Below are 27701 nucleotides of genomic sequence, written 5' to 3' on the forward strand. Positions count from 1 at the left end.
AATCCAATGCCCTCTGCTGTCAGCAAGTATAAGAAGTAAATTGCATTCAGAGTATTAGCTGAGGAACTAAAATTTGCTCAAAATTCAGAAACAGATATCATGGGTCCTCTTTCCAGTTTTGGAACAAATGAAATCAAAATGGTCATTGAACCCATTTGGCAGTAGTTTCTTAATGGGCTGGAGACAGCATAGCTCACCATTGCAAATAGCATATTTAATTTTTCTCTGGTTATAATGAAATTCCTAACTGAGCTAAAGAATTTCCAGAGTGTCTAAATGATGGAAGTCATTAGTCAAAATACTGTATATATCTTCATGCTAAGGGTGGAAACTTACACTGAGGACTGCAGGTATGACTTTATTTTATTACTCAGTTCGGGATCCCAAGCCAAGTTCTATGACCAGGGAAGGGAAGACTGCAAAACAAATAGAATGTCAGCATCATCTGTGGCAGGCTGCTAGATTTCTCATCTTAAAAACTGGACTTTGTCCCTTCACACATTGCTGACAGCAATGTAAATTGCTGTGGATCTTGGGCAAGTTAATTTGCGATGCATATCAAGGGTCATAGAAATATTCAAACTCTCTAGCCTCATAATCACATTGATTATTAGGGAACAGTCCTTTACATGGTCAAAGTTATAGGCCTGGGCATTATTTGAATTTGAAACAGTTTAACTGTTTTAACTATCAAGTAATCATGTACCTACTCAACAGAGTATCATAGACTTTAAAATTATGGTTTGAAAGATTATGTAATTATTTGAGAAAATGTGTATAACGCAATACATTTTAAAACATACACAGGACATGACATTGTAAATATATAATAATAGCAACCATGTGAAATTTTAGAAGCATGGGGGGAAAATGGAATGAGATATACTAAAATAACAACTTTGTATGGGGGTATTAGGTTTATGTAATTTTTTAATAAATAATATCTAGCAGTTTATTAACCAATGGAGTATATTGCACAACAAACTACCTCACATCCTTCAGGAAGAAAAACCACTAAATTTGAAAAGTAAAGACATCACTCACTGAATTCGGACACAATTAAAACGTGCTTTAAATAGTTCTTTGGGGGAGGGGACACAACACTTCTACTCAAGAGAGACATTTGTATCCTCCAGGTCTTTTCTTTACACCCATCAGGCCATGAATTCATAGGAAATGGGCTCCAACAGTTCAGGCTCCTTTCCACTGGTTCTCACGAAGTGCGCTTCTGTGGGTGGAGCAGGCTGGCGCTTCAGTTGAACCCAAGCACCTTTCTCTTTGGCTTCCTTCTTTTCCTGATCATTTTCCTTCACCCGTTTCAGGAAGCAATCTCGGCTCTTAGAGTGCGTAATATGCTCGATATGCACATTAATTCTCTTGGCAAGAATCTTGCCCTTAACTTGTTTTGTTTACAACGATGCCAACAGCACGATGGGTAATACTGTAGACTCTTCCAGTTTTGCCATGGTAACATTTCTGGGGCATTCCTTTTTGAACAGTGCCCATTCCCTTGATATCGACAATACCACCCTTCTTGTAGATTCGCATGTATGTGGCCAAAGGAACAACTCCATGTTTTCTAAAAGGCCTAGAGAACATATAGCAGGTGCCCCTCCTCTTTCCTTTTGTGTTGGTCACTCTGGCGAATTACTGGAAGATGGCGGTTCTGGCCGAAAGGGCTGTATAATTTTATTACTGGGAAAAATATTGGAAAACCTTGCAAAACTGTAACAATAAAAAGAGGAAAAACATTCATTGACATCAATGTGCTCTTTCCTATTCATTTTGTGTCCAGTGTTCAAATTTAGTTTACTATATTGAATGAGATGATCTTGGTTATTAAAATTCTTCTAAAGATTCTATATATGGAACCCTAGCTTTAGACTATTAGTCTACTTTTCTAAAGGAATGAATAAACTCATAAAGAGTGCTCAGACACCTAGCTGCAATCTCCTGTCATTGGTTTTCAAGTCAGTTGCATGACATTCACTTTGGTTTCCTGCAAATCCATTTCTTAGTCTTTTCCTTACTAGCAACTTCCATGTTTCTTATTTTCAGAGCATCAGGTAAAAAGTAGTTCAAGAAAATATCTAAAAGAGGCAGTCTTACAGTAGTAACTCAAAGCATTTAGCTAGTCCTGTTACCAATATTAAAATTACGAGGACTGGATCTAGAGACCTGCATTAGTATTGTAAAGATTAAGCAGAGAAAGGCATAGGTCTGAACCTCTTGCTTTTCCTGGTACTAGTAGGGCAACCTTGAGTAGATTATGCATTCCCTGTAAGCCTAAATCCTTCACCTGTAAAATGAGGACAATGTCAGTACATCTTAAAGGTTTGAGACTGAATTCAAACCCAGATTTGACCATTATGCTGTATATTTAGTCAAGTAGTGTGGTTAATCATAGAAACAGATGTGGGTGTCTTGTCTGTGTGACCTTGGTAAATTATTTCATCTCTCTGTGCCTTCATTTTACCAATGCTAGAGAGGTCCTTTCAAACTGGCCAGAGACAATGGAAGTGGTGACTCCTCCCACTTAACAATCATTCCACTAATATTGACTCAACGGTACTATAGTAACTGTAGCAGGAGCAGAAGATCCCAGAAGCAGTCTCTGCGGGTGATGCGTGATTCAACACACTTTCTCATCCATACAACATCCTGATGAAATGGACCAACATTCTGGGTTCACTGCATCCGTGTTGGTATAAATAACAGGACTAGCATGGACGGTGGGACCACAGCTAGGAGTTCAGATTCTGCTTGGTCGTTGACCATTTCTGTGATTCTGGACAACTTCTGACTTCTTTGATCTTGAGTTTCCTGAAACTTTAAATGAAGCTAACAACATGTGCCTTACAGAGACCCAGAAAGATGATGAATGCAGAAAATCTAGCATGGCACTTAAGAATCTTCACTCTCCCTCCAAAGAGAGTAAATGTTGTTCCAAGAGTTAAATTAAGAGTTAAGGAAATGCCAAGCTCAATTCCAGGTTCATCTTGCTCGGCCACATGACCTTGAACAAGCTATGCCACTGTTCTGACCTTTACTCTGTTCATCTATAAAATGGCATCACAAGTAGTAACTAATTCCCCTGTACACGTATATAATGTTTTGCCTAGTGGCACCAACTATTATTAAGTGTCCTACTATTATTAAATCCTAATGGCACTAGTTATTATTAAGTGTCCTACTACTGTTAGGTCCAAATTCAGTATATTGATTCATAGAGCTCACAATAATTTCTATCAATATTTCTACATTTCTACGTCCAAATTACAACCAACCACACTGACATGGTAATTAGACGGCATTATGCTTCCACAAAAAAAATCTTTATTTGGCTGTAGGGCCAAAACCTACAAAAATACTATTCAATAGCTTTTGGAAACAAATCTTTATAAAACCAGCTCAAAGGGACAAGATTCTCTCTCTCCTTCCCTGCATTCTATTATTGTCCTAAACAAAGGACTTGGGTTATACAAATTAAATGGTTCACCCAGACCATGGGTCTGAAATATTGGATGTAATTTTGCTACATACAGTGGACATCAACACTTGTAAAATGGCACAGAAAATTGGAAGTGAACAAATTATCAAGATATATTGAAATTCCAAATCAGTTTGATTTGTTCTGAAAATCTGACCCAACTTTCTTCTCCCCTTTGTCCAGTCCAACCATAGTCTCTCACTGACGAAGCTGCCATGTTTACGTATTTAAGTATAGAATCCAAATACCATTTTTCTCTCTTGACAAACTAGAGTTGTTGTTCCCTTGATAAACTTAATATGATATGTAAAAAGACCACTTAATCCTCCAATTTATGACCGTGAGATGTTGCTGAAAACTTGAGCTCTCAATGCTCCTAATTAAAACATTAATAGTGATCACTAAAGGAAAATATATTTCATGAGAATTGTGAGGATGTCTTACAGCGTTTTGGGCAAAGCCATAATGATTATGCTAAGGTGCAGAAAGTCACGTGGCCTAGCTTTCTCTCCTGCAAAAGAAAATATACAGTGAAAGTCATATGTGATGACTTTACATATGAATGAACATAATCTGTCCCTCTCCCAAGTTCCAAGAGATACAGGAGAGAAAAGGTCAGTGATGTTACTGGACCATGTCTTTCAGGACAAGACAATACATGAGGATATGCCCTTGTCATGCAGAGAATGAATTTCAATATATTTTAAGTAAAATGAGTTCACTAAGAAAAAAGTCTTATCTTCCAACTGCTATCCTCCATCTCTGCCCAATTAGGGTCGTGATACTATTTTTATTGCACTACAAAAGGTATGAATGTGCATAAACAAACAAATGGATAGATAAATAAATTAAAAAGCACAAAATTTAAGAAGCAAATGACCACCCACCTCACTTTACCTCCAGTGTCCCACTTCTTAGAGGAAAGCACACTTACTTTCCAAGAGTTACGACCAGAACTATTCCGCCCTTCATCTACTCCCGTGCAGAAATACTCATGTGCACACATCTGTGCCAAAATCCCTCTTTTTTTTCTGCCACTTGCTTTTTTGCACACTTCACAATATATCAGGATAATTCCACATTGTAGCTTAAAAATATGATTTCTGAGGGGCCAGAGCCTCAGAGAAGTCATGAAATGGCTCCTGGCTTCAGTTTCCCCATCAGCAAAATACAGGGATCAAACGAGTTCATATCAAATCTCTTCGCACCATGAATGTCTAATCATTCTGGTCCTTTTCTCTCCCCTCTGGTTTCAAAACTTGAATTGATATTATTCTTTTTATATGTTATCCCTTAAATTTAATATAATCTTCACTTGCATGCCTAGATCACGGAATAGTGAGAAATATTCTTTTAATAACACTTATATTCTCCTTGTTGGTCGTTTCTCCAACTAACATGCCAATGCCTTTCTCCGTTTGAAACTTTACAAGATAAAATGAAAATCTGCTCATTTCTAACTCCATATGCCTAAATACCCATCTAAAAATCACGATTACAAATTCCCTAGAATGCATGACCTTAACTGGTGGAGAGCTGACCCCCTCTTTAATATTAGAGAAATTAGTCTAACAAAATGATTTTTTCATCTTTGAAACATCCAACTTCATCTATCTCTGAAAAATAAGCTTCAAAGTTAAACACCAGTAAAATGTCCAATCTGCTTCACACACACTTTATCCTGTATCCATCTCTCTCAAACGGATTTAACTTAAGAAATTTACTTCTGTATGATAAAGAACTTTTTTAATCCCATGTGTAAAACTGTCAATCTCATTAAAAGGTAGTCCGGCAGCCTGGGGAAATGTACTTCTTTCTAAATCTTTAATCAATCTTGAAACATCTGCCAGTCAGCATGACTTCTGGAACTCCATTTATGTTACAAATGTTCTCCAGAAATTCACAGTTGCCCAATGAAATTGACAGTTTTAAAGAAAAATCAGATTGTCTCCTCTCCGTGAGTGGGCTACACCCCTTTCAGGATTAAAGTAGAATCAAATCCGCAGACAAAAGTATATTCCTTCCCTCTGGCTACAAGAAGCTATAATCAGAATTCTGCTTTTATGACGGTGTAAACAAGTACTCAGGAAAAAGAACTGCCATCAGGCCTTTCGAGCAAGAAAAGCTAAAGTAAAATGCATATAAATCTTGTCTACTGTTTATTTGGAGCTTCTTCCTCCCAGAGAAAACCATGGTTGATACTAATAATTTACCAAGTCCAAATTCAACGTAATGAACCAGTGGAGGTATTTTCCTAATTCATTCATTAGATGAGTCTGTTGAAGAGACTGGTGCATTTTAACAACATAAGAAATGAAATGGGACTTCCCTGGTGGCATAGTGGTTAAGAATCCGCCTGCCAACGCAGGGGACACGGGTTTGAGCCCTGGTCCGGGAAGATCCCACATGCCGCGGAGCAGCTAAGCCCGTGCGCTACAACTACTGAGCCTGCGCTCTAGAGCCCACAAGCCACAACTACTGAGCCCAAGTGCTGCAACTACTGAAGTCCACGTGCCTAGAGCCCGTGCTCCGCGACAAGAGAAGCCACCGCAATGAGAAGCCTGTGCACCACAACAAAGAGTAGCCCCCGCTCGCCGCAACTAGTGAAAGCCCACGCGCAGCAACAGAGACCCAATGCAGCCAAAAATAAATTAATTAATTAATAATAAAAAAAAAAGAAATGAAATGAGCCATCGAACTTTCATTTTTTGAAAAGTAAACTGAAGAACCATTTTGGTTTTGTTTTTTTGTTTTTTTTGTTTTTATTTATTTTTGACTGTGTTGGGTCTTCGTTTCTGTGCGAGGGCTTTCTCTAGTTGTGGCAAGCGGGGGCCACTCTTCATCGCGGTGTGCGGGCCTCTCACTGTCGCGGCCTCTCTTGTTGCGGAGCACAGGCTCCAGACGCGCAGGCTCAGTAACTGTGGCTCACGGGCCTAGTCGCTCCGCAGCATGTGGGATCCTCCCAGACCAGGGCTCGAACCCGTGTCCCCTGCATTGGCAGGCAGATTCTCAACCACTGCGCCACCAGGGAAGCCCACCATTTCGGTTTTGAGAACACTGGGTAAAATACAGGGAGAAACCATGGGCCAGCAAATCAAGCAAAACACATTCTTGCAAAAGGTCTTGGCTCCCTCTTTGGAAGGCTGAGCCAAGGCTGCAGGTTTGCAATTACAAATCAAGTTGCTGCAAGTTGGGTTTAGCAGGAAGCAGATTCTAAGAAGGAAATCTGCATTCAGAATGTTTCGTGGGGGGGGCTCTGGAAGCAACACCTAGGAGGTCGTCAAGGATGCAGGTCAGCTGTGATGCACTCTCAGCAATGCACCCATCTCCACCCAGGAACCTGGATGCCTGCAGAGTTGTCCCAAACTGGGGCAGTCAATGAGTGTAGGCTGTGCCCCAGGAAAGGGGCTTGGCTTTGGTCAGGTAGCTCTCTTCAGCATCAGCATAGGGCGCGGCTGCAAGCCGTCTGTCTACAACACTCATAGCACTGCCAGTGGGGAGACGGAAGCCTTCAGTCCTGGAAGAGACGGGTGGAGATCTGGGAGCACACTACAATGCCACTACACTGGTCTAGCCCAATCCCAGTCAACCTTGCAACAGTTAGGCAATGGATGCTGAAACGGCAAGCCCAATGAGAAAAAATCTCCATGGTGCTGGTGGTGAAAGAACCAGGGTCCTGCTAAGGTATCTAACTGGAACGCTGAAGGAGACCTGGGTAAAAGCATGCAGCAGCCAGGCCCTTCCCAGAAGGCCTGCTGATCAATAAGGCACAACAATAACGTTAAGAGCTTGGAGGAATTCTTTAATTCACTCAGTCATTCAACAAATACTTACTGAACCCCTACTATAACAAAAAAGCAAGAAGCAAGACAAGAATAAGCTGTACCCTTGTGGGGCTCACAGACTAATGACGCTAAAACCATCAAAACAACATGTTCAATCACATACTTTAAAACAGCCGTGCGTGTTACGAAGAAATTAAGGCAGCACTGTCCAACAGAATTCTCAAAAATGATGGAAATATTCTATATCTGTGCTGCCCGACATGGCAGCCACTAACAGAATGTCGCTATTGAGCACTTGAAAGTGGCTAGTGTCATTAAGGAACTGAATTTTTTTAATTTTATTTGATTTTAATTAATTTAAATTTAAAGATCCACATGTGGCGACTGGCTTTTCCCAGCATTTAGATGTGGGATGGTGCTGGGAAAAGCATCTCCAGATCAATAACATTCCAGTTGAGATTTTCAGGATGAAAAAGTAGAGAAAGTACGAGGAAGAATTTTCTAATCAGTGAAAATACATGTGTAAGGGCAGTAACAGAGGAAAGAGAGCTTGGCCACTGGAGGAACTAAAGTAGGCAGGTTTGGCTTGAGTACTGACTTGGGGGCGCAATGATTTGAGAACTGATTTGGGTGGGATGAGATACGGCAGGGTCTAGATCACACAGAGCGTCTTAAGTACATTGCAGAATATTTATGTGTAAGGAGAAGGCATTAGAGAGTTTTAAAGTAGAGGTAGGATAGGATTGGATTGGATTACTAGGTAATCAGTTTGCTGTAAGCAGAATAAATTTGGGGAGTGGAGGACTGAGCCAAGGAACATCCTTGCAGGAGAATATCCTTCCCAAATTAAACACACACACACACACGCTCACAGAGTTAAAACACACCCCAAGTGAGGATTGGCAGAAACAAATATTTCTGGACACTCTCGGTGGAAGTATACCTGGTATAACCTCTTTGAAGGAAAACTAGATCTATTTATCAAAATTCTAAATATGCACAAATTTGTAAGAGCAGCTTCCTTTTTAGAATTTATCTTAGAAAAATATAGTATCATGTATGCATAAGTGCATGCACAAGGATGTTTACTGCTTCACTGTTTAATTAGCAAAAATTAGAAACTATATTAAAATGTCCATTATTAGTGTGAGCAAATTAAAGAAATCATGGAACAGCCAAATAAGTGAATATTGGGTATCTATAAAATTTTCTGAAAAGTGCTACAACGTAAGTTAAAAAGAACAGGGACAGAGTATATAACAGTACTTAATAATATGATTTGCAAAGCAAATTATACACACACAAAAACACATGCATTTTTATATATGCCTATACATATATATAGGCATCTACATATCTCCATACAAATATACAAGAATCTGCCTAGAATTGCCTGGAAATGGAGACAAGTCTGGCGTAGGAGGGAACTTCCCTCTTCATTCTATCTTTTTTTGCCTTGTTTCCTTTACCACGTACACGTAATGTAAAACACTAGTAAATTAAAAAGACTTCATATATGCAAAAGCCATCTTTCATTGTAGGTAGTGTGGGCCTGTTTCTCCTTCCTCCCTTCCTTTCTTTCTTGTCAGAAATTCAACACTGCCTTTTGAAGTCCGAAGTAAATCATAAAAAAAATTTTTTTTCAAGTTATCTGTTCTTGTTTTGTGGTCTGACACAAGTCATAGCAGCACAGTGGCATCCAAAGTCTTCTCTGCTATTTTCCACTCAGGTGGCCTATAGCAGGGCACTGCAGAGACCAATTTGGGACTAAATGGGATATTGTGTGTGCTTGGGCATGCTCTTCACATCCACAATCATGCTTCTGGCTCAGAGGCAGACAGGTGGGAAGAGAGGGAGGCCAGACATTTGTATCTCCATCTTGCCACAGTGGAAGCTGAGGTGTGAGAAGTTCAGTGACACGCTTTGGTCACAGCAGAGGGCCAGCAGCAGGACAGGGGCAAAAATCAGGCCATTCTTATTCCAGCCAGGTTTCTCGTCTCCACATGTTTGTCCTGTGCCAAGGACTGCAGTTTGGATACTGCAAAACGGCTACCAACAAACATCACCCAATAGAATTCCTCAAAACTCTTGGAATTTCTTGGGATTTATGAATATATGTACTCGTGAGATGCTAGGGCTACTGTCTGTGAGATGCTAGGGTTACTGTCTGTTTCATAACTGAATATGCAAAATGTTATTTCAGGGTTTTATTCCTTTACTTAAATGTTTATTGAGCATTTACTATGGGCAGAGACGCTAGTCTATCATCCCTCCTCCCAGCTGGACCCACTTGAAGCATCTTACAAGATTGAGTGAGTTAATAAATATATTGATTGGGCGACATTAGTTACTATGCATTTGTTTGATTCAATAAACATATTTTTTTACCCAATATATGTTGAGCAAATTTTCAGTTTTATCATTTTAACTTCAGAATAAAAATAACAAACACAGCCACAGTTAACATATGATTTATCATATCTTCTAGGTCAAAGATTTTGACACAGCATTTCCCAGGAAGGTGCTGTTCTAAGAAAATAAATCATCGTTTATGTGTTTCTAAATCCTTACTTAATAACTACTTTTTAAATTGCGTAAATGTCATTCCTAAAAGAAAAAAGACTGCAAAACTGAAAAGATTCTAATTATAAAATTGCCAAGAACTCAGCGTCATGCTTGAGAAAATCTATGTACAAAACAGATTCACTTTTCACCTGCTGGATTAGCAGAATCTTGAAACAGCTCTCAAAGCACACTTTTGCAAAATGGGAGGAAAGGGGTGGGTTCATAGATTTCTGGGAACATCCGCCAAGGCAACTTTGATAAAATTTTACATGTGAATATGCTTTGGACAATAAGTCCACTTCTAGGAATCTATTCACCAATATGCTCATCATGGGATGAGATGAGGCGGGGGTTGCAGCACTGTCTGTAACAGGGAAAAAGGAATTACTCAGATGCTCCACAAGAGAGAAGCAGCCTAAACTCAAACTTAGGCGCTGCCACGTGTGACTTGCACAAAAATTTAACATCACAGTTAACTCAGTCTTTTGATCTGTAAAATGGACATAAAAACTCCTACTTCCTGCACATATTTAATAGTAAGTAAAAGGAAGAAAGGAAAGAAGGAAGAATGGATAAATAAGCAAGCAAATACAGCAAATATACCTGTACACTGGAATTTTATCTGATTATTGAAAACAATGATATGTTGCTAAATAAGAAAAGCACGGCTCAGATGAGTATGTAATTATATATATCACGTACACACATACATTCATGCACAGACACAAAAACCTTTTTATACATAGACTCTTCTGGAATAAACTATTCACAGTGGTTGCTTCTGGGGAAGGAAACTAGACGATTCCTAGGGACAAGGATGAAAAGAATCTTACTGTTCAATGTAGAAACTTTGTAACTTTGAATTTTGTACCAAGTATACACATCACCTATTCCAAAAAACATCAAATAAAACTTAATTTTAAGGGGGCTGACTCAAACCTCGAGCGTTAATTGCTGAATTCCCTGGTACTGAATTTGCAGATTACATACCAGTAGCAATTATGAGACATCTTAGAACATCCTACCACTCAAAAATAGAATATACAACAAAATCAGGTGGGACATAGGCACAGTTTTCTCCTTGTCTTCTTACATGTGAATGTCTCATTCCATTATTCTGACCTGCAGTAAAATCATTTACTCATTCAATCAGCAAATATTGAGCATTTACCATAGGCTAAGAGCTGGGGATACAGCAGTGAATACGATAGCCAAGGTCTTTGGTCTCACAGAACTTACAGCCTAGTGGGAGAAGACATACCCTACAAAGAAATAAATTAAGGAAAAAATGTATCTGGCACAAAGATAAGAACAATGTTCTAGAGGGATGCGAGGGGAAGACTTTGGATGTGATGACCCACATAGGTTGGCCTCAGGCAGGAAATCTAAAGCTGAAATCTGGATACCAAGAGAGGGCCAGAGAAAAATCATCCATCAATGGAGAAGATGGATTCAAATGGACTAAGACCTCTCCTGGGGCCAAGTCCCCGGGAATGTTCCCTTCAAACCACACTTCACACAACATTTTCCATCTGAATTAATGGATGTTGAAGACCAGACTAGTTTCATAACATCTAAATTCGGGGTCACTGTTGGTGAAATACAACCCAGGCTCAAAAAGTGGTTCTTTGGGGGCTTCCCTGGTGGCGCAGTGGTTGAGAATCTGCCTGCCAATGCAGGGGACACGGGTTCGAGCCCTGGTCTGGGAAGATCTCACATGCCGCGGAGCAACTGGGCCCGTGAGCCACAACTACTGAGCCTGCGCGTCTGGAGCCTGTGCTCCGCAACAAGAGAGGCCGCGACAGTGAGAGGCCCGCGCACCGCGATGAAGAGTGGCCCCCGCTCGCCGCAACTAGAGAAAGCCCTCGCACAGAAACAAAGACCCAACACAGCCAAATAAATAAATAAATAAAATTTATTAAAAAAAAAAGTGGTTCTTTGGCAAATGAGCTAAAATACCTGCTATTGGTAAATGGAAAGCTGGAAGTCTGAAGAAATTGTTCATATGAAGAGTCAATGAACTCTTTCACCAGGGGATTCAAAGAGGTATGATTTCATAAAGTTTTTTAGAAATAATTTTCTTTTATTAAGTTAATATGTGGTATTAAGATAATAAAATACATTTTAAGACTATAGCACTTTCCTGAATAGTGTAACTTGTAGTAAGTAAAAGCTTTGAACTCAAGCTAGTGTTTTAATTTAATTTGAGTTAGTAGTCCATTCATAAGATAGCCTAATTTCTCTTTCTATTAACCACTAAAGTATTCATTGTATAAATGAATTAAGGGAAGATAAAATAAAAACTTAGGCAAATTGAGACAAGTTTGTGGGTTTGGGGGAGTTGGGGGTGGGAAGGGACACACACTCCCATAGTCGTATCAGACGGAAGTTCCTTAGAGGATGGTATTGAGTACATGGGATATCTGTTCTTAGAACCCAATTTTTAATATATTTGTATGAAATCAAGCCATACGGCAGCTACAAGTAAAGAATTTTTCACAAAACCCACTTAAAAAGGTAAGTACAATCATCCTGTGTTTCCCAAACTTCAGTCACGCACAGCCCACCATTTGGATTTGTGCTGCATCTGAGTTCCACCACCTACCCCAACAGTTTTTGCTGCTTCTTTGTAACACTTGCACTATGTGTTAATTATCTATCTTTAAACTTCGCTTTTTAAATTAAATAAATTTATTTAAAGAGGAAACTATATATTCTTATCTTAAATGGAAAACCAGTATCACTTGAAGGTAAATGTAAAATGTAATACAATATAATGTTAACAAATACAATAAAATATGATATTTTTGAAGACTCTGAACCTAAGTATGGTTTTCTATTAAAAGGCCTCCTAGCCGACAGCTCCTTGAGCTGAGTTAAATAAGAAGTAGCACTTTTTCTCATTTTATGATTCAGTGTGGTTTACTGCCCTAAAATGGTCTCTCAAGACATGATTCTCACATTTGGGGAAGACGTCTAGAGTTCATAAGCAAAAATATGATGGTCAATCTTTAATCAAAGGTCTGCCATTTTTGGCTAACATAGTCAACTATGTATTTTCTAATACAGTGTTTCATCAGTGGCTCCTAAATAAACCCGATGTTATAAAAATGAATCGCTAAAGTCAACGGCAAGAGGAAAGTACAGTGCTACCTGTTGTTCATTACCAAAGCCGTGACTCTTCTGCTGAGATACGAGTGAATTAATTTCTACCAGTTTATGGTTCTTACAGACAACAAACAAGAAATATCACCTCAATCTCTTAACAATAAAAAATAAAAATCAACACTACAGACCTTCATGAAGTTTCTACTGTGAGTCAGCACAGGATTAAGAGTTTGATATCTTTTATGAGAAGCATGTTATTATCCTCATTTTTGTACATGAGGAAGCTAAATTTCGGAAAGAGTAAGCAATTTCCCCAAGGCCACAAAGTCAGTAAGTGGCCAAGTTGAGATTCAAACTGAAGTGTGGGTCCCAAATGTACGCTATGTCCACCAAGGAAAAAAATAATGCACCAATTCAATTATGAATGAAACAAGGAAGGGAGGGAGGGAAGAAGGAAGGAAGGAAAGAAAGAAAGAGAGAGAGAGAAACTGTCCCAGCAAGATTTGTAGTAGTTATTGTCGAGACTATTCTAAAAATGCACCAATTCAACGAAGGAAGGAAGGAAGGTAGGAAGGAAGGGAAGGAGGGAGGGAGGGTCCCAGCTAGACTTGTAGGAGTTATAGTCAAGACTACTTGAAAATTCATATTGAAAGCAAAGGACCTAAAATACCTAAAACAATTTTGAAAAAGAAAAATAAAGTGGGAGGAACCAGTTTACCCTATTTCAAGACACTGTACAGCTACACATGTAGACATATATAGACATATCACTGTACAATGGAGGCACACAAAACAATGGAAGAGAGTAGAGGACCTAGGAATAGATACATATAAATATGCTCAATGGAGAAAAGACAGGCTTTTCAACAAATGGTCCTGGAGCAGTTGGACCTCCATAGGCGGAAAATGAACCTACACCTAAAATGCACACTGTATATAAAAACTGACTCAAAATGGATCATGGACATAAATGTAAAAGGTAAAACTATAAAATATTCATAGTAGGAAAGAAAAAAAGTAGGAAAAAATAGTTGGGATCTTGGGCTGAACAAAGCATTAGTACCAAAAGGGAAAAAAAAACATAAATTGGACTCCATCAAGCTTAAAAATTTCTGCCCTGTGATAGACCTTGTTAAAAGGATTAAAGTAATAAGGTACATACTGAGAGAAAATGTTTGCAAACCACATGCCTGAAAAGGATTAATATCTAGAACATACAAAGAACTCTCAAAACTCAACAGTTAAAAGCAAACAACCCAATTAGAAAATGGGCAAAAGACTTGACTAGGCATTTTACCAAAATGTATGTACAGATGGCAAATCAGAACACGAAAAAATGTTCAACATCACAAGGAGATGTCAATCATCATCTCCTCATCACAAGGAGATATCAATATACACACATCAGAACGTCTAAACCAAAACTGACACCAAAAACTGGGGGGCAACACCAAATGCTGGCGAGGATGCAGAGAAACTGGATCTCTCATGCGTTGCTGGTGTGAATGTAAAATGGTACAACCACTGTGAAAAACAGTCTGGCGGTTTCCTGAAAAACTAAACATGTGCCTACCGATACAACACCAGCAATTGTACTCCTGGGCATTTTCCTAGAGGTATGAAAACTTATGTTTGCACAGAAACCCAGACCCAAATGTTTATGTCAGCCTATATACATAACAGCCTAAAACTGGAAACCACCCCCAAATGTCCTTCAATAGATGAATGGCTAAACAAACTACGGCACATCCATATCACACAATACAACTTAGCAATAAAAAGGAATGAAACTTTGATACCCACAAACCGAAGACAACCACGACAATTCCAGAGAATTATGCTGAGTTAAAAAAAAAATCCCAAAACATTACATACTGTATGGTTCCATTTATATAATATTTTTGAGATGATAAAACTATAAAAATGGAAAAGAGATTTGTGGTTGTCAGGGCTTTAGGGCTGTGGGAAGGGGTAGCAGAAGGGGCGGCTATACAAGAACAACACGAAGGACCCTGTCATGAGGGAACGCTTTGTATCTTGATGGCACCAATATCAGTATCCTGGTTGTGATACTAGGGTTTTGAAGGATGTTACCATTGGGAGAAACTGGGTAAAGGGCATGTGAAATCTCTCTGTATTACTTCTTACACCTCATGTGAACCTACTATTACCTAAAATCTAAAAATTTAATTTAAAAAAAGTGAGACAGTGGTTCTTAACCTTTTTTGGAAATTGTGGAGGATGGGAGGTGAGAGGGTTTGGGACACAAAAGTCCCAATCTCTCTAAGAATCTCATAAAATCTATGAAGTCACCTGAGAACAATCATTTGCATCTTATCCATAACACAGTACACACAGCTAACATTTATGTTCTCTGAGACCCAGGGCATCAACAGAGGCTTAGAACACTAATAAAATAAACATAGCCCCCCAACTGCTCCGAAAAAATCAGCTTCCAGATACTCATCCAAAATGTAGGCATCTGCATTCTAGAAAGAAGCTATTTTAACTTCAACATTCACATGTATCTGTGGCATTTCTAAACTCCCAATTTCATTTTGAATTTCACAGAAACAGGGGTTTGCAGGAGGGAGGCATCCTAATCTCTTCCTGGCTTGGAATCCCCCAAAATTTTATTTCCACCCAACTGGGATCAAATTCCTAGAGTAAGAGGAAAATCAAATTTCCCCTTCCTCGTTTCATGAAAATGAAACTGGAGATACCTGCAGATGTCTTTTCACTTCAATATTTGACCCGTTACTCAAACTAATTCATCCTTAACTAGAGTGAATATATTAATCTCATGTTAACAATACCATTCCAAAAATAGACTGTCAATTCCTTGAGGATGTTGACTGTACCTGTCTTATTTAAGGTGGTTTTCCCTGAGCTTCTTAAAACGAGTATTCACTCAATAAACATTTGATGCATGATAAAATAAATGAAATCAAATATATCCCAAATGAAAACTAAATTCTTAAAATACCAGAGATAATGATCCACAAAAATTACAAAGCTGCTTAAAAAATAAATATTTCTAGCAATCTAATGAATATCATAAAAAAATACATTGGCAGATGTGGGGAAAATCATCACAAAAGTAATTTGGTTTATGTCTACACACAAAATCACTAAATTGGCCACTCTTTGCTTAAATCAGTTTTGGGGATGATTAAAGGCTGACTTTACACATAATTAATCATACCATCCACAAGGACCATTGAATAAAGATGACTAAAATACCAGCTGGAAAGCACTTCTGACGTGGAAACCAGGGAAGCTGATTCAAATGGAGCTAAAATACTGAGCACTCTTAGGCAATACTTAGCAAGTGTATTCAGTCTATCTGACCATAAATTTCACTACTGGAAGTTAGCCCCAGACTCTCTCTTCCTTGAGGAAGGAAAAGGATGCTTCATGAATCTTACTGAATGGTTGCATGTGTTGTGTGCATGTGTGTGTACATACACTCATGTACTGATGGCATATGATGAATTTATTCAATTCCTATGATTTTGATGTTATGAATATAACTTTGCCACGATATCATTAAAAATGCACAGATCCCTGATCACCTATAAATCTAAAACCCTAAATGAAATAGGAAACCTCTTTGGCATACTGGGTCAAGTGAAACAGAGAAACAAAGGAGTGAGAAAATATTTCTGCCTAAAATCTGGCCATTAATTAACCAGTTTTTCAAATCTACTCTGCCACCCAAGAAAAAGATCCCCAAATTAACAGTTATGCCCTAGTCTGATAAGCTTGCTCAAACCAAAGTCACATGGAGATGGGTTTCTCTGGTCCTGATACCTCTGCCATTTATCTAAGCATCATGAAAAATCCTACAAAGGCAAATATCCCTTCCACAACCTAACATCAGTGCTTGTACATTAATTATTTCACGGATATTAAGTTTTGTTTTCCTAACTAAAGAGCAAGGTCTTTGAGGACGAGAGCTATTGCAGGGAAAGAGATGAAAATAACAACCATGTAAGCGTCACCATCCTCTAACAGCACTAGTAGTAGAGAGAGCAGTAATAAACATTAATTGGGTCTCCACTGTGTCAAGCATTGTGTTAAGCCTTTTAAGAGAATCCTCTATTAGGTAGACATTATGAGTCTCCCTATTACTACAGAAGACTGAGGCTTATAAATGTTAAATAACTTACCAAAAGTCACATAACCAGTCGCTGAATTGGGATTTTAACAGTCTCATGTCAGAGCGTATGCTCTTAAACCAGTAGATAGTGATGGATTCATTCATTCAATAAATCTTCATCGAGTGCTTCTCCATGCTGGAAACTGTTCCAGGCACTGGGGTTCAGCCCTCATGGAGTTTCACATACCATTTGGGAGATACAGGCAATCAACAAGTAAAACATACAGACCGGTATGTGAGGGGGTGATAAGTCTAGAGAGAAAAAAACAAAGGAATATAGGGGGAGAAGGAGGGAAGAGATAAAATAGGGTGGCTGGAAGGCCTCAATGAGAAGGTGGCATTTGCGGAAAGGCTGAAGAAGGTGAGGAACCAGCCAGGAAGAGATAACGTGGGGAAACAGCATTCCAAGTAGAGGGAACAGCAAGAGAAAAGATTCTGAGTTGGGGACTTCCCTGGTGGCGCAGTGGTTAAGAATCTGCCTGCCAATGCAGGGGACACGGGTTTGATCCCTGGTCCGGGAAGATCCCACATGCTGCGGAGCAACTAAGCCCCTGAGCCACAACTACTGAGCCCGCGCACCACAACTACTGAAGCCTGCGCTCTAGAGCCCACGAGCCACAACTACTGAGCCCGCGTGCCACAACTACTGAAGCCCGTGCACCTAGAGCCCGTGCTCCGCAACAAGAGAAGCCACCGCAATGAGAGGCCCGCGCACCGCAGAGAGGCGTGGCCCCTGCTCGCCGCAACTAGAGAGAGCCCGCGCACAGCAACGAAGACCCAACGCAGCCAAAGATAAATCAATAAATAAAAGACTCTGAGTCAGCACAGGGGCTCGGAGCCCACTGTAAGGCTATAACTCTTGGTGGTTTGGGCAGTGAGGGAGATAAATTAGGAGGTTATTATTCTACAATATTTGGGGGCTTGGGCCAGGACGGCAGTGGCAGATGATGTGAGAGGTAGTCGGATTCTAGACATGTTTCCAAAACAGAGCTTACAAGACCTCCCGATGGACTGGTTGTGGGGCTGTGACAAGGAGGGAGTGAGAAGGGGGGCTGAGTTTTTATTGTTTGCTGCTTGCTTGCTTGCTTGACTGACTGATTTTTACCAGGGCAACTGAAATACTGGGACCTCTAGTGGCTGAGATGCAGACTCCAGGAGAAGCAGGTTTGGATGAAAAAATCAGGGGTGGCTGGACATACTGAGACCAGGAGACGTCCAGATGAGGATGCGGGCTAGACGGGAGAAGAGGTCCTTGGTACATAAGAGCATTGAGATGCTATTGAAAGTCGGGTAATAGAGGGGGACTGCATGGAGATACAGTGAACAGGTGTGAGTTTAAACTCTGAGACTTGCAGGGTGGACAAGCCATGGCAATTACTGACTGGGAAATCCTCTCCGTTGCAAAGGAAGAAACCAAGTGAGGGCAGTTATATGATGCCATCTAAGCCACGTGGTAGGTTAATGACGTGCAAATTGCCTAGTTCACCATTCCTCTAAGAATACATTTTTTAGTGTCTTTTGTGGATTTGCCAGATAATTATAGACACACCCCTCCCCAGCCCTCAAAACAGCAACATCTACATTATCTTGAAAAAGTATTGCACCCAGAGCCCGGCTTGACACCTCCATGAACCAACAGATGATGAAGCCGGAGAATAAAGATGTGAAGACACTGAGACTTTTGAGTTAAATGAATTGAATTTCTTTAAGCTTTTTGATGTTTATAGAAAAAAGCAAGTCTACAAATATTTGATTGCTTAATCACTTAAGCTGCTTAGTATCTCAACTAAAGGTGACCACTTATTTGCAACCCAGCTGAATGGGGATGGTCTTAGACTATTTCATGCCCCACTGAAAAATCACTTACATGTATATAATTTGTAAAAAACTGCATCCAATGAAAATGTTCGAGAGCTGCATAAACATTTATGCCTTTGGACACATCTAGATAGAAAGATAAAAAAAAAAAATCAATCATTCCTATATCCTTCCACCAGTCCTAACTCATCTCTGATTACACCAAAGAAATAATGAAATCAGAATCAATGCTGTATGCTTTCACTGCATTTTCATAAATATTATCTTATCCAATGCTCACAGCATCATTAAATAGTGTTCACTGTACAGATAAGAAAACTGAGGCCAAGAGAGGTCAAGGGTCATAGAGCTAACGAGTAATAGAAGGAGGATTTGTTCTCTTTTCTCCTCTTATCAAATCTGAGGGGGCATTCCCTGGCACACCAGCTGCTTACAATGAAATGTTGTTTTCTTGTTTAATTATAAACCCCCCCAAACATGGTTCTAATCCACAGACACTTGTCTGAATTCCATTAATAAAAGCACCATGTCATATTAGTTCCTCAAGGGGCTTATGAATTGCAAAGTCAGGCCTTCACTCTGTAGTTCAATCCATGTTCAATGTGCACTAACTGAGCGCCTACTGTGTACCTAACGCAAAGCCCTCCGACTCTTTGAGACTTGCACGTGCTGCGTGCTGTTCTAGGCTATCTGCAGCCTAGATTAATACCACTAACATTTCTTACTTTGGACGGAGGGTCCCTGTGCCATTTTCCTGAAGCATTCCTCTTGACGCCTCCATTATAAAACTTTAGTTTGCAGTGCTTTCTGACAATTATGTAATCAGTCTCCTCAGTTTATACAAATAAATTATATCATTAGGACACTTTTTGAAAATTAACTGGTGATAAAATCAAACTGAACAAATAAAACCAGATTTTGTTGATTATATTTTTGACCTTTTCTCTCCATGAGCAATAACCATCATTCAATAAATATTCTAAAATCTACTTGAGTGTTAACACAGACACAATGAATAAATCCTGAGAAAGTACACTTCTGGTCAGCATTCAAGATACTGTAAAATATAAAGGGATGCAAAGTAAACTATATTTCCTTTCCTCTGCTTCAAATATCTGTCCGTAAACATTGGCACACACGGGACAATACAGTGTCAGTAATATTACAGGAAAAAGTCTCAATTACTATAAACTAGAAAGTTATGGTAACTAGTCTTTCAAATAAATCACCATGTGTCACAATTTGGCATAAACTCTGATCCTTATGAATAATTCACATTTTGTGTATTAATAATTCATGTCCTCTTTCTATTGGAATGCTCTCTAGCACAGAATGGATGTCTCTTATCAATTTCCTCAGTTGACATGATGGAGTAAATCTAAAATTAGAATGGTGTTTTCTAATGCTCCTTTTAAAACTGTAACACTCGGCTGGCCCATAAGGTTATAAAAAACATAAAGTTCCTCTTATTTCTTGCCCTTTGCATGGAAGTCACTATGTTAAATACCCTAACAATAGTTGGTCCCCTTGATGAGAATATTTGCATAGCAAAAAAGAAAACCAAGGAAACTAAGGGTTGATAGGGATTGGTTAGTTCTGTCACATTTCCCTCTAATTATATATTTATATATTCACTATAACATGGGGCCTAGTTGCTAAAACATGGTAACCAGCAGGGAAAGAAAGAAAGAAAGAGAGAGAGAAAGAAAGGGAGGGAGGGAGGAAGGAAGGAAGGAAGGAAGGAAGGAAGGAAGGAAGGAAGGGAGGAAGGAAGGAAGGAAGAAAAGGACCAAAATAAATCAGGTAAGAGTTTTTAATAATTACAGATGTTTCCCATCAGCAGGTTTTCCTCCCTAACTGTTTAACACTGTGAAATTGCCTTTCAATTTTCAGTAAAATTATCTGGTACATAAAAAAAAGTCCAAAGACCAAATAAGAGAAAGGTGCCAATGACATGTATTTGTGGAGAAAGATGTTCAATTTATTACTATTAACTCTATTCCCACTGTGGTCATTCTTCATCATTACTGACATTATTTTTTCAGACATTAGGAAAGTAAACTTTTCTCCCCAAACTCCCTCGCCCCAAAGCACACAATAAACAAAAACAGCAACAGCACTTGACACAAGGCAAAGAGAAATGAGGTAGTTTGAAATTAAAAAAAAAAAAAAATCATTCCAGTGTCCTCCACCTCCCTCAAGAATTCCTTTGCCATCCCTCAAGCCCAAAGAGAAGCAGAATGAGTTCTCTGAAGTCCATCAATGAAGAGTAAAGGGGAAAAGGGCAAAAGAGAGGGGGTTTTAAGAGAGGAGCCATCCCTGGGCCAACATCCGGTCCCGGACAAGTAGCCTCTGGTTCATTCATTCTTCCTTTTAGTACATATTTAGGGAGGGAGCACTTGCTCTGTGCCAGGTATTATGTTCCGCCCTAAATAGTCCTCCAGTGGGCATCCGGTGTGTATTCCAGCAATAAATCCACTACCCAGGCTCAGGACGATGGAACCTACCCACACCGCCTTTGCCAGCACCTGGGCCAGGGGTGGGTCACTGTCCAAGACCCGGAGTCCGAAAAGACTTCTCCCTGGGGTCAGAGGGTCCCTGACCTTGTTCACACTCAGAGCGTCTGCCCTTCCTCAACCAGTCCATCCGTCCCCCGGAAAAGTTAAGTTGGCGGCGAGTGGGAAGAGGGGCACCGGGGGCATCCGGCGGGCTCAGCAACCCCGCCCGGGTTTCTCAGCTCTAACTCCCATGGCTACCGAGAAATATTTATTTCCAGTGGACGGGCTCCAGTGGCTACTGAAGCCGACCACGGGGCCACCATCAGAAGGCCAAGTCATCCGAGAGATAAAGATAGATCCATTACATACCTAGACCCGGCCTTACAGTGGCAGCCCCAGGAGATGTGGGCTTAGGCTGAGAAACCACAGAGCAATTCTCCGGCGCGCTGCCGGGAATCTCCTTCCACCCTCCAGGGATGCCGGCTAAGGATAAAGACAATTGAACCGGTGAACGGGGGGCGGGGGCGAAAAAAAAAAAAGGATCGATACTTACCCCTAGGCGTCTGCTCCGGATCCTCACGTACCCTTGCTTCACTATGTCATTAAAATTGGAAGCCATCCCGGACAGCCAGTGACAACCCCCCTCCTCACCCAAGCGCACGCACCCTAAGTGGCTTTGGGGAGGGCTGAGGCCAGGGTCAAGAGAAGGCTTTGGGGTGGGGAAGGAGAAAGTTGACAAGGTGAAGCGGCTACGGCTGCGGCCCGGCGTGGCTTCAGAAGGCGCACATCACTTTCTCCGTCCCCCAAAACCTGAAAGTGGGCGGCCGGTTTGCAGCCACTTTGGGGGAGCGCAGGGAGCGCAGCGCCGCGAGGCGAGGCTGGAGCGCCGGCGTCAGCTGACTCATCAGCCAGCCTGCCGGGAGGAGGAGCGGCGGCTGGGATCCAGCCCAGCCTCTTCCCGGGGCCCAGGAGGAGAAGGAGGAGGAGGAAGAGAAGGAGGAAGGGGGGATGGGGGAGGGCGAGGAGGAGGAGCCGCGCGGGGCCGGCGCCCGGCGGTGGCCACCCGCAGGCAGACACACTTGGACGCGCTCCCCCTCCCCCTCCCCTCCTCTCCCGCCCACCTCGCCCGACCCCATTCTCGTCCCGACCCCGACCCTCCTCCGGGACCCAGAGCTTGCCGCTGCCTGCCCCGCACCTCGCCCACACCCGCCGAGATAACGCTCGGTCTCTCCTGGCTCTGGGCTTATTTTAGATGGAGAGGAAATTTCACTTTTTTCCCAGACGCCGCCTACCCCGCCTCTCCCTTCAGCCCCATCTTTGCCCTGAGAAGGGCTGGCTTTTGCCTCTGTCGTGCATGTGTCTGGGGAGTGGTGTTGCCATGGTTTGCCTTGACCTTGGCATATGAGGGGAGGGATACTGCCCTGGCTTAAGCTGCATGCTTCCTCGGGTTTCCTTGGCATCCTGGACCCAGCCCTTGCGTTGGTATCATTTTCCTTGTTTGAGCTTGTCTTTCCCGCCGGATTGTGAGTTTCCCAGGGGCTGACCCTTGGCCTCATTAGTACGTGTACCAACAAAGCCTGGCCCAGAGCAGGTGCCAAATAAATCCTTAGTGTCAGGCACCCTCTAAGCCCTTAGCTTGGGCTCATTTAAACTCCCCTGTACTTTATGAGGTACCCACCCCCCTTATGTGAATACCAGGACCATATTTATGCCTCCCTAGCCTGGCAATAGAGCTCATGTTCATAGCCATTGCAGGATGCTGCCTATAGAATATGATAAAAGGGAGACCGGATTTCACATTCACCTGCCCCTGGCTGCACTACCTTCCTGAAACATGTTTGAGTTGATAACGGCTATCATTTATTGGCATTAGGCATTAGGCATTGTGCTAATCCTGTTAAAGGAAAAATGAGATAGGTACTATCATCCACATTTTATAGAAACTGAAGCTCAGAGGAATTAAGAGATTTGCCCCAGGTCCCACGGGAAAGGAGGTGTGTGTGACACCAGCTCTGGTAAACACTGGATGGTAAACACTGTCCTATAGAGTGTTGTCATGGGGGAGGGAGGTTACTAGGTGGTTTCCAAGGAAGATCTTTCTAATCACTTGCACTGTCCACAAAGGCAAAGATGGCATCAGAAATTTGACAATTCTTGTTCACTGGAGGTGACCAAACCAAGGCTGGGTGACCTCTGGTCAGAGCTACTGAGGAGAGGATTCCTTTATTTAGAGGATTCTTTGACCTGATGACATTCAAAGGCTTTTCAACTCTAAGATTATATGAATCTTTCCTTTCTCACTGGGAACACTAGCTTTTAGTCATCTCGGTTTGATGGGTGTCAGTTAAAGAAGAGAATCACCCAAGAATGTGTCATAAGGGAACTGAGACTAAATTGGGACAATCAAAAAGCAAATCTTCTGGCAGGGAGAACTCTTTGTTACATAGTAAACCATTAGCTCTGTCATCATGTTGTCATTCAATGAAAATGATGCTTTAAGTTTAAATCTCTCACCAAAAGAAGATGAAATGATTGAAAATATCATTTGGAGAGTTCTTTTTGAAGGTTTAAAACTTAAAAAAAAAAAATACCATCCATGGTTGCCATGAAATAGACATGTTCACGGAAGGCATTTATCCAACACACCATTTGTAGACCAAACCCACAGTAGCATAGAAACCAAGAATTCAAGAATTTATGCATAAGGAGCTTGAGTGAATGGCTCAAGGTAACAGAAATAATTACTGACAAAAACTGAGACTGAGGGACTTCCCTGGCAGTCCAGTGGTTAAGACTCCATGCTTCCAGTGCAGGGGGCTCAGGTTCAATCCCTAGTCGGGGAACTGAGATCCCACATGCCACGTGGCGTGGCCAAAAATAAATAAATAAATACATAAATAGTGAGACTGAGAAATCCATCCTTTGATAATTAATGTTGAGTTCAATCAATATCCATAAATAATTTAGCTAGAAGTGAGCAAACTAGAATCACTCTAGAAAATATCAAACTAGATGTGAAGAAACAAATGCTTTTCTTTTTTAATTGCAAGATTGAATCCGGTGTATAGTTTTGTTTGTTTGTTTTGGGTGAAGTCAAACTGATATACATGCAAAATACACAAACTGTGCTCTACTATTCAGAGGACAGACAGCCGCTTACACTTGTCCAAAATATGCATACACAACTGTTGCAGAGGGGAAAGGACTAATTCACAGAGATACACAATGTAAGTAGTGCTTATAGAGTTGTGCAGTGTACAACTCCCACAACTATGCGTGTCAGACAGACACACAGCCACACACAATTCGGTTTCACTAGAGGTTAAGTCTGACATAGAAAACTCATTATTTCAATCCCTGTTTTTAACTCAATTTTAACACTTAGAACTTCATATTTATAGTATCCATTTTTGTTTGCTTCCTTAGCATGCAATTCCCTTCTTCCAATAGTGGTCACCATTGTCACTTGGGGTATAATTACCCCCTGCTCCCAGCACAGGTGTGCAGCCTTGTACATGCCTTCCTTCAAACGTACTGATTGGTTTAGACGTGGACACATGACCTAAATCGGTGCATTAAGAGTTAATTACATTACTTTTGCTGAATACTGGGCCAAAGGTTCATACTGTGTTTGGCTGAAGTAGAGTCTGGATGCATGGAGCCCAGGAGCTTCGGGAGGGGAGGCTACAGGAAGAAGCAAAGCCAAGAGATAAGGAGACGCAAACCCAATCCTGATAGTACTGTTTGGACCCCCCTATCCAGTACCCCAGGAACCTATTACATTATAAATACTCGAGAAGCTGGTGTAACAATTAGACCCCAAAATGCAATGACTTAGATTGGGTAAAAGTTTATTTATCTCTCATGGAACAATCCAGATGGGCAGATAGGAAGCTCAGTCTCAAAAGGTCATCCAGGGACTCAAGCTGGTGGGTCAGCTGTGGACATGGTGTCCATCCTTGGGTCTAGTTAACTGCCACTTCCCAGGAAGGGAGAAGAGAGCGTGGAGGGAAAACAGCCTCCAAATAAAAAATTCATCCAGATATTTCAAACCTCTCTTTCTCTTGCATCCCACTGACCAATATATTGTCACATGGCCACAGCTGTCTCCAGGGGAGAATGGGGAATATAGTCTCCATTCCAACATGGCTCTATTTCTGGAAGAACAAAATTGAATTGGTATTGCATGGGTCAGTTGGCATTTTCTACCTCAGTGGAGCCACTCTTGGACTGTTTAACTGCACAAGGTAAAAAATTCCCCTTTTTTCTTAAACCAGCTCAGACTGAGGTATTCCATCATTTGCAATCAAAGGAGTCCTGTTTAAGGTACCATGGTACAATTTGAACAAGAATCTCAACTAAATTGTATATAGACACACCTATAAGGCCCAGATTACTTGAGAAAATTCCAAAACTTTTTGTAGCATTTTCCCATAAAGCTACAGACAAAGGTGAAAGTGACCTCAGCTCCAAAGTGGTCTGATCTCTGTCATTGGGTATCACTACTCTCTCAACTATGAGTGATTCTCGGGGAGTGGGTCAAGACAGCGACTATCTCATTCACCACAGGGCTGGACACCTGATCAAGTCTGGCCAATCAGCACACACCATTCTTGGACATGAAGACTGGCGCAGAAATGGGCACGTGACCTAGAAGATCCAGTCAAAATCTTCCCTGAGGTGAACAGATGAACACACTGAGATACACATCTGCATGGCCATATTGTTTCCAAAATGTGAGCCTAGTTGAGAATAAAGCCAAGAAAGGAGAAAGTGGGATGAGAGACAGAGCTAGAGATACAACCATTCCTGAGGCCAGAACTACCTCTTCCACTTCTCAATGACACGATCTACTCTTTTCGTTTTGTCTTGTTTATTTGAGCCCATTTGAATTGAGTTATGAAGAGCAGGCTCCCCAGGGCTGGGACTAGGGTGAGGCAAGTGGGGCACTTACAGTGCAAAATTTAAGGAGACACTCACTCTCAAGGCTGCGTGAGTGCTGAGCCTCCACTTGCAAGACCCTGAGGGTGAATGCTTCCTTAGATCATCCCTTCTAGGAGCTTCTTGCTTCCTCCAGTCCTGACCCTGATACTACCGCCTTTCTTAGTCAGCTCAGGCTGCTATAACAAAACACACAGACTGGGTGGCTTAAACAACAGAGGTTTATTTCTCACAGTTTTAGAAGCTGGGAAGTCCAAGATCAAGTGCGTGCAGATTCTTCTTCCTGGCTTGCAGACAGCTGCCTTCTTGCTATGAGCTCACAGGCCAGACAGAAGGAGAGGGCTCTGGTCTCTATTTCTCTTCTTATAAGAGCACTGATCCTATTCATGAGGGCCCCACCCTCATGACCTCATCGAAATCTAATCAACTCCCAAAGGGCCCACCTCCAAATACCATCACGTTGCGGGGTAGGGCCTCAACGTATAAATTTTGGGGGGACACGTTCAGTCCATAACGCTATCCTTATTAAAAGCATATTAATTAAAATGAAAGGACTGTCAGTTCGAAATGGAATACATATAACAGTATTCTTCTCCTACTTGGACATCTTCTTGTTATGAGACAAAACTATGTCATGCACTGAAATAGAACTTTATAACCATAGCATCACAAAGGCAGGAATTAGCCCAAAGGTTGCTTAGTCCAACACATTCAGAGCAGAAATCCACTCTAGCTTGAAACGTGAACAATTCATGCCTTGCTCTCTGCATTCCATTTAGCCTATTACTATTATTACTATTATTATTCTTTAGTTCTTCAGAACAGAAAACGCAGAGGCAACTGCACTTTTCCAGAGCAGGTGCCCAAGCTTCATCAAAGGATGTTGTATTTTCACCAAGTACCACAAAGTACCAGGGCAGAGGCTGAAATGGCCCTTGTCCAAAATCTTTACCAAAAATAACTTGAGCTTTGGCCCCGTCGCCTGCTGCTCTCAGTGGGAGTGTCACAGAAACATAAGCAGCCTTTCCTCTGGCAAGGTGACACAGCGCTAATGAGAAGGATCGGGCTGGGGCTGAGGAGAGAGGTTGTGTGCTCTGCCACCGGCTCCCTCCCCCAGCCCTTAACCAGCTAAAGAAGGATGACTTGGGAGAATGATGCACCGAAATCAGGTGGGAGAAAGCCTGGGAGCAGGTCTGCTTCAGTTATTCACTGCTTGCCTGCCTCCTTCCTGCACTGGACAGATACTGATTGAGCACCTGCTATGAGTGGACAGTGTCCACGTTAAGCTTTAACACACACACAACACACAAACACACACACACAAACACACACAC

The 27701-nt window shown here is 41.3% G+C and overlaps 1 protein-coding gene and 1 pseudogene across 2 annotated transcripts in view; both read right to left on the reverse strand.

Annotated features, from left to right (window-relative positions):
- Positions 1 to 22343, reverse strand: part of DOK5 (docking protein 5) — a 154414-nt gene extending 132071 nt beyond the window's left edge. The window contains exons 1-2 of one of the 2 annotated variants that reach the window (XM_036827078.1): positions 21980 to 22343; positions 18978 to 19054 (exon numbers count right to left, since the gene is read on the reverse strand). In XM_036827078.1, coding sequence (XP_036682973.1) covers positions 18978 to 19004 — 27 coding nt within the window. In that variant the 5' untranslated portion in view covers positions 19005 to 19054; positions 21980 to 22343. The remainder of the gene's footprint in view (positions 1 to 18977; positions 19055 to 21979) is intronic. The other variant, XM_036827077.1, reaches the window with a different exon arrangement.
- LOC118882082 lies at positions 1155 to 3707 on the reverse strand (annotated as a pseudogene).
- Positions 22344 to 27701: the final 5358 nt, after the last annotated feature.

This window comes from Balaenoptera musculus, chromosome 15, assembly GCF_009873245.2.
Source record: "Balaenoptera musculus isolate JJ_BM4_2016_0621 chromosome 15, mBalMus1.pri.v3, whole genome shotgun sequence".
NCBI lineage: Eukaryota > Metazoa > Chordata > Mammalia > Artiodactyla > Balaenopteridae > Balaenoptera > Balaenoptera musculus.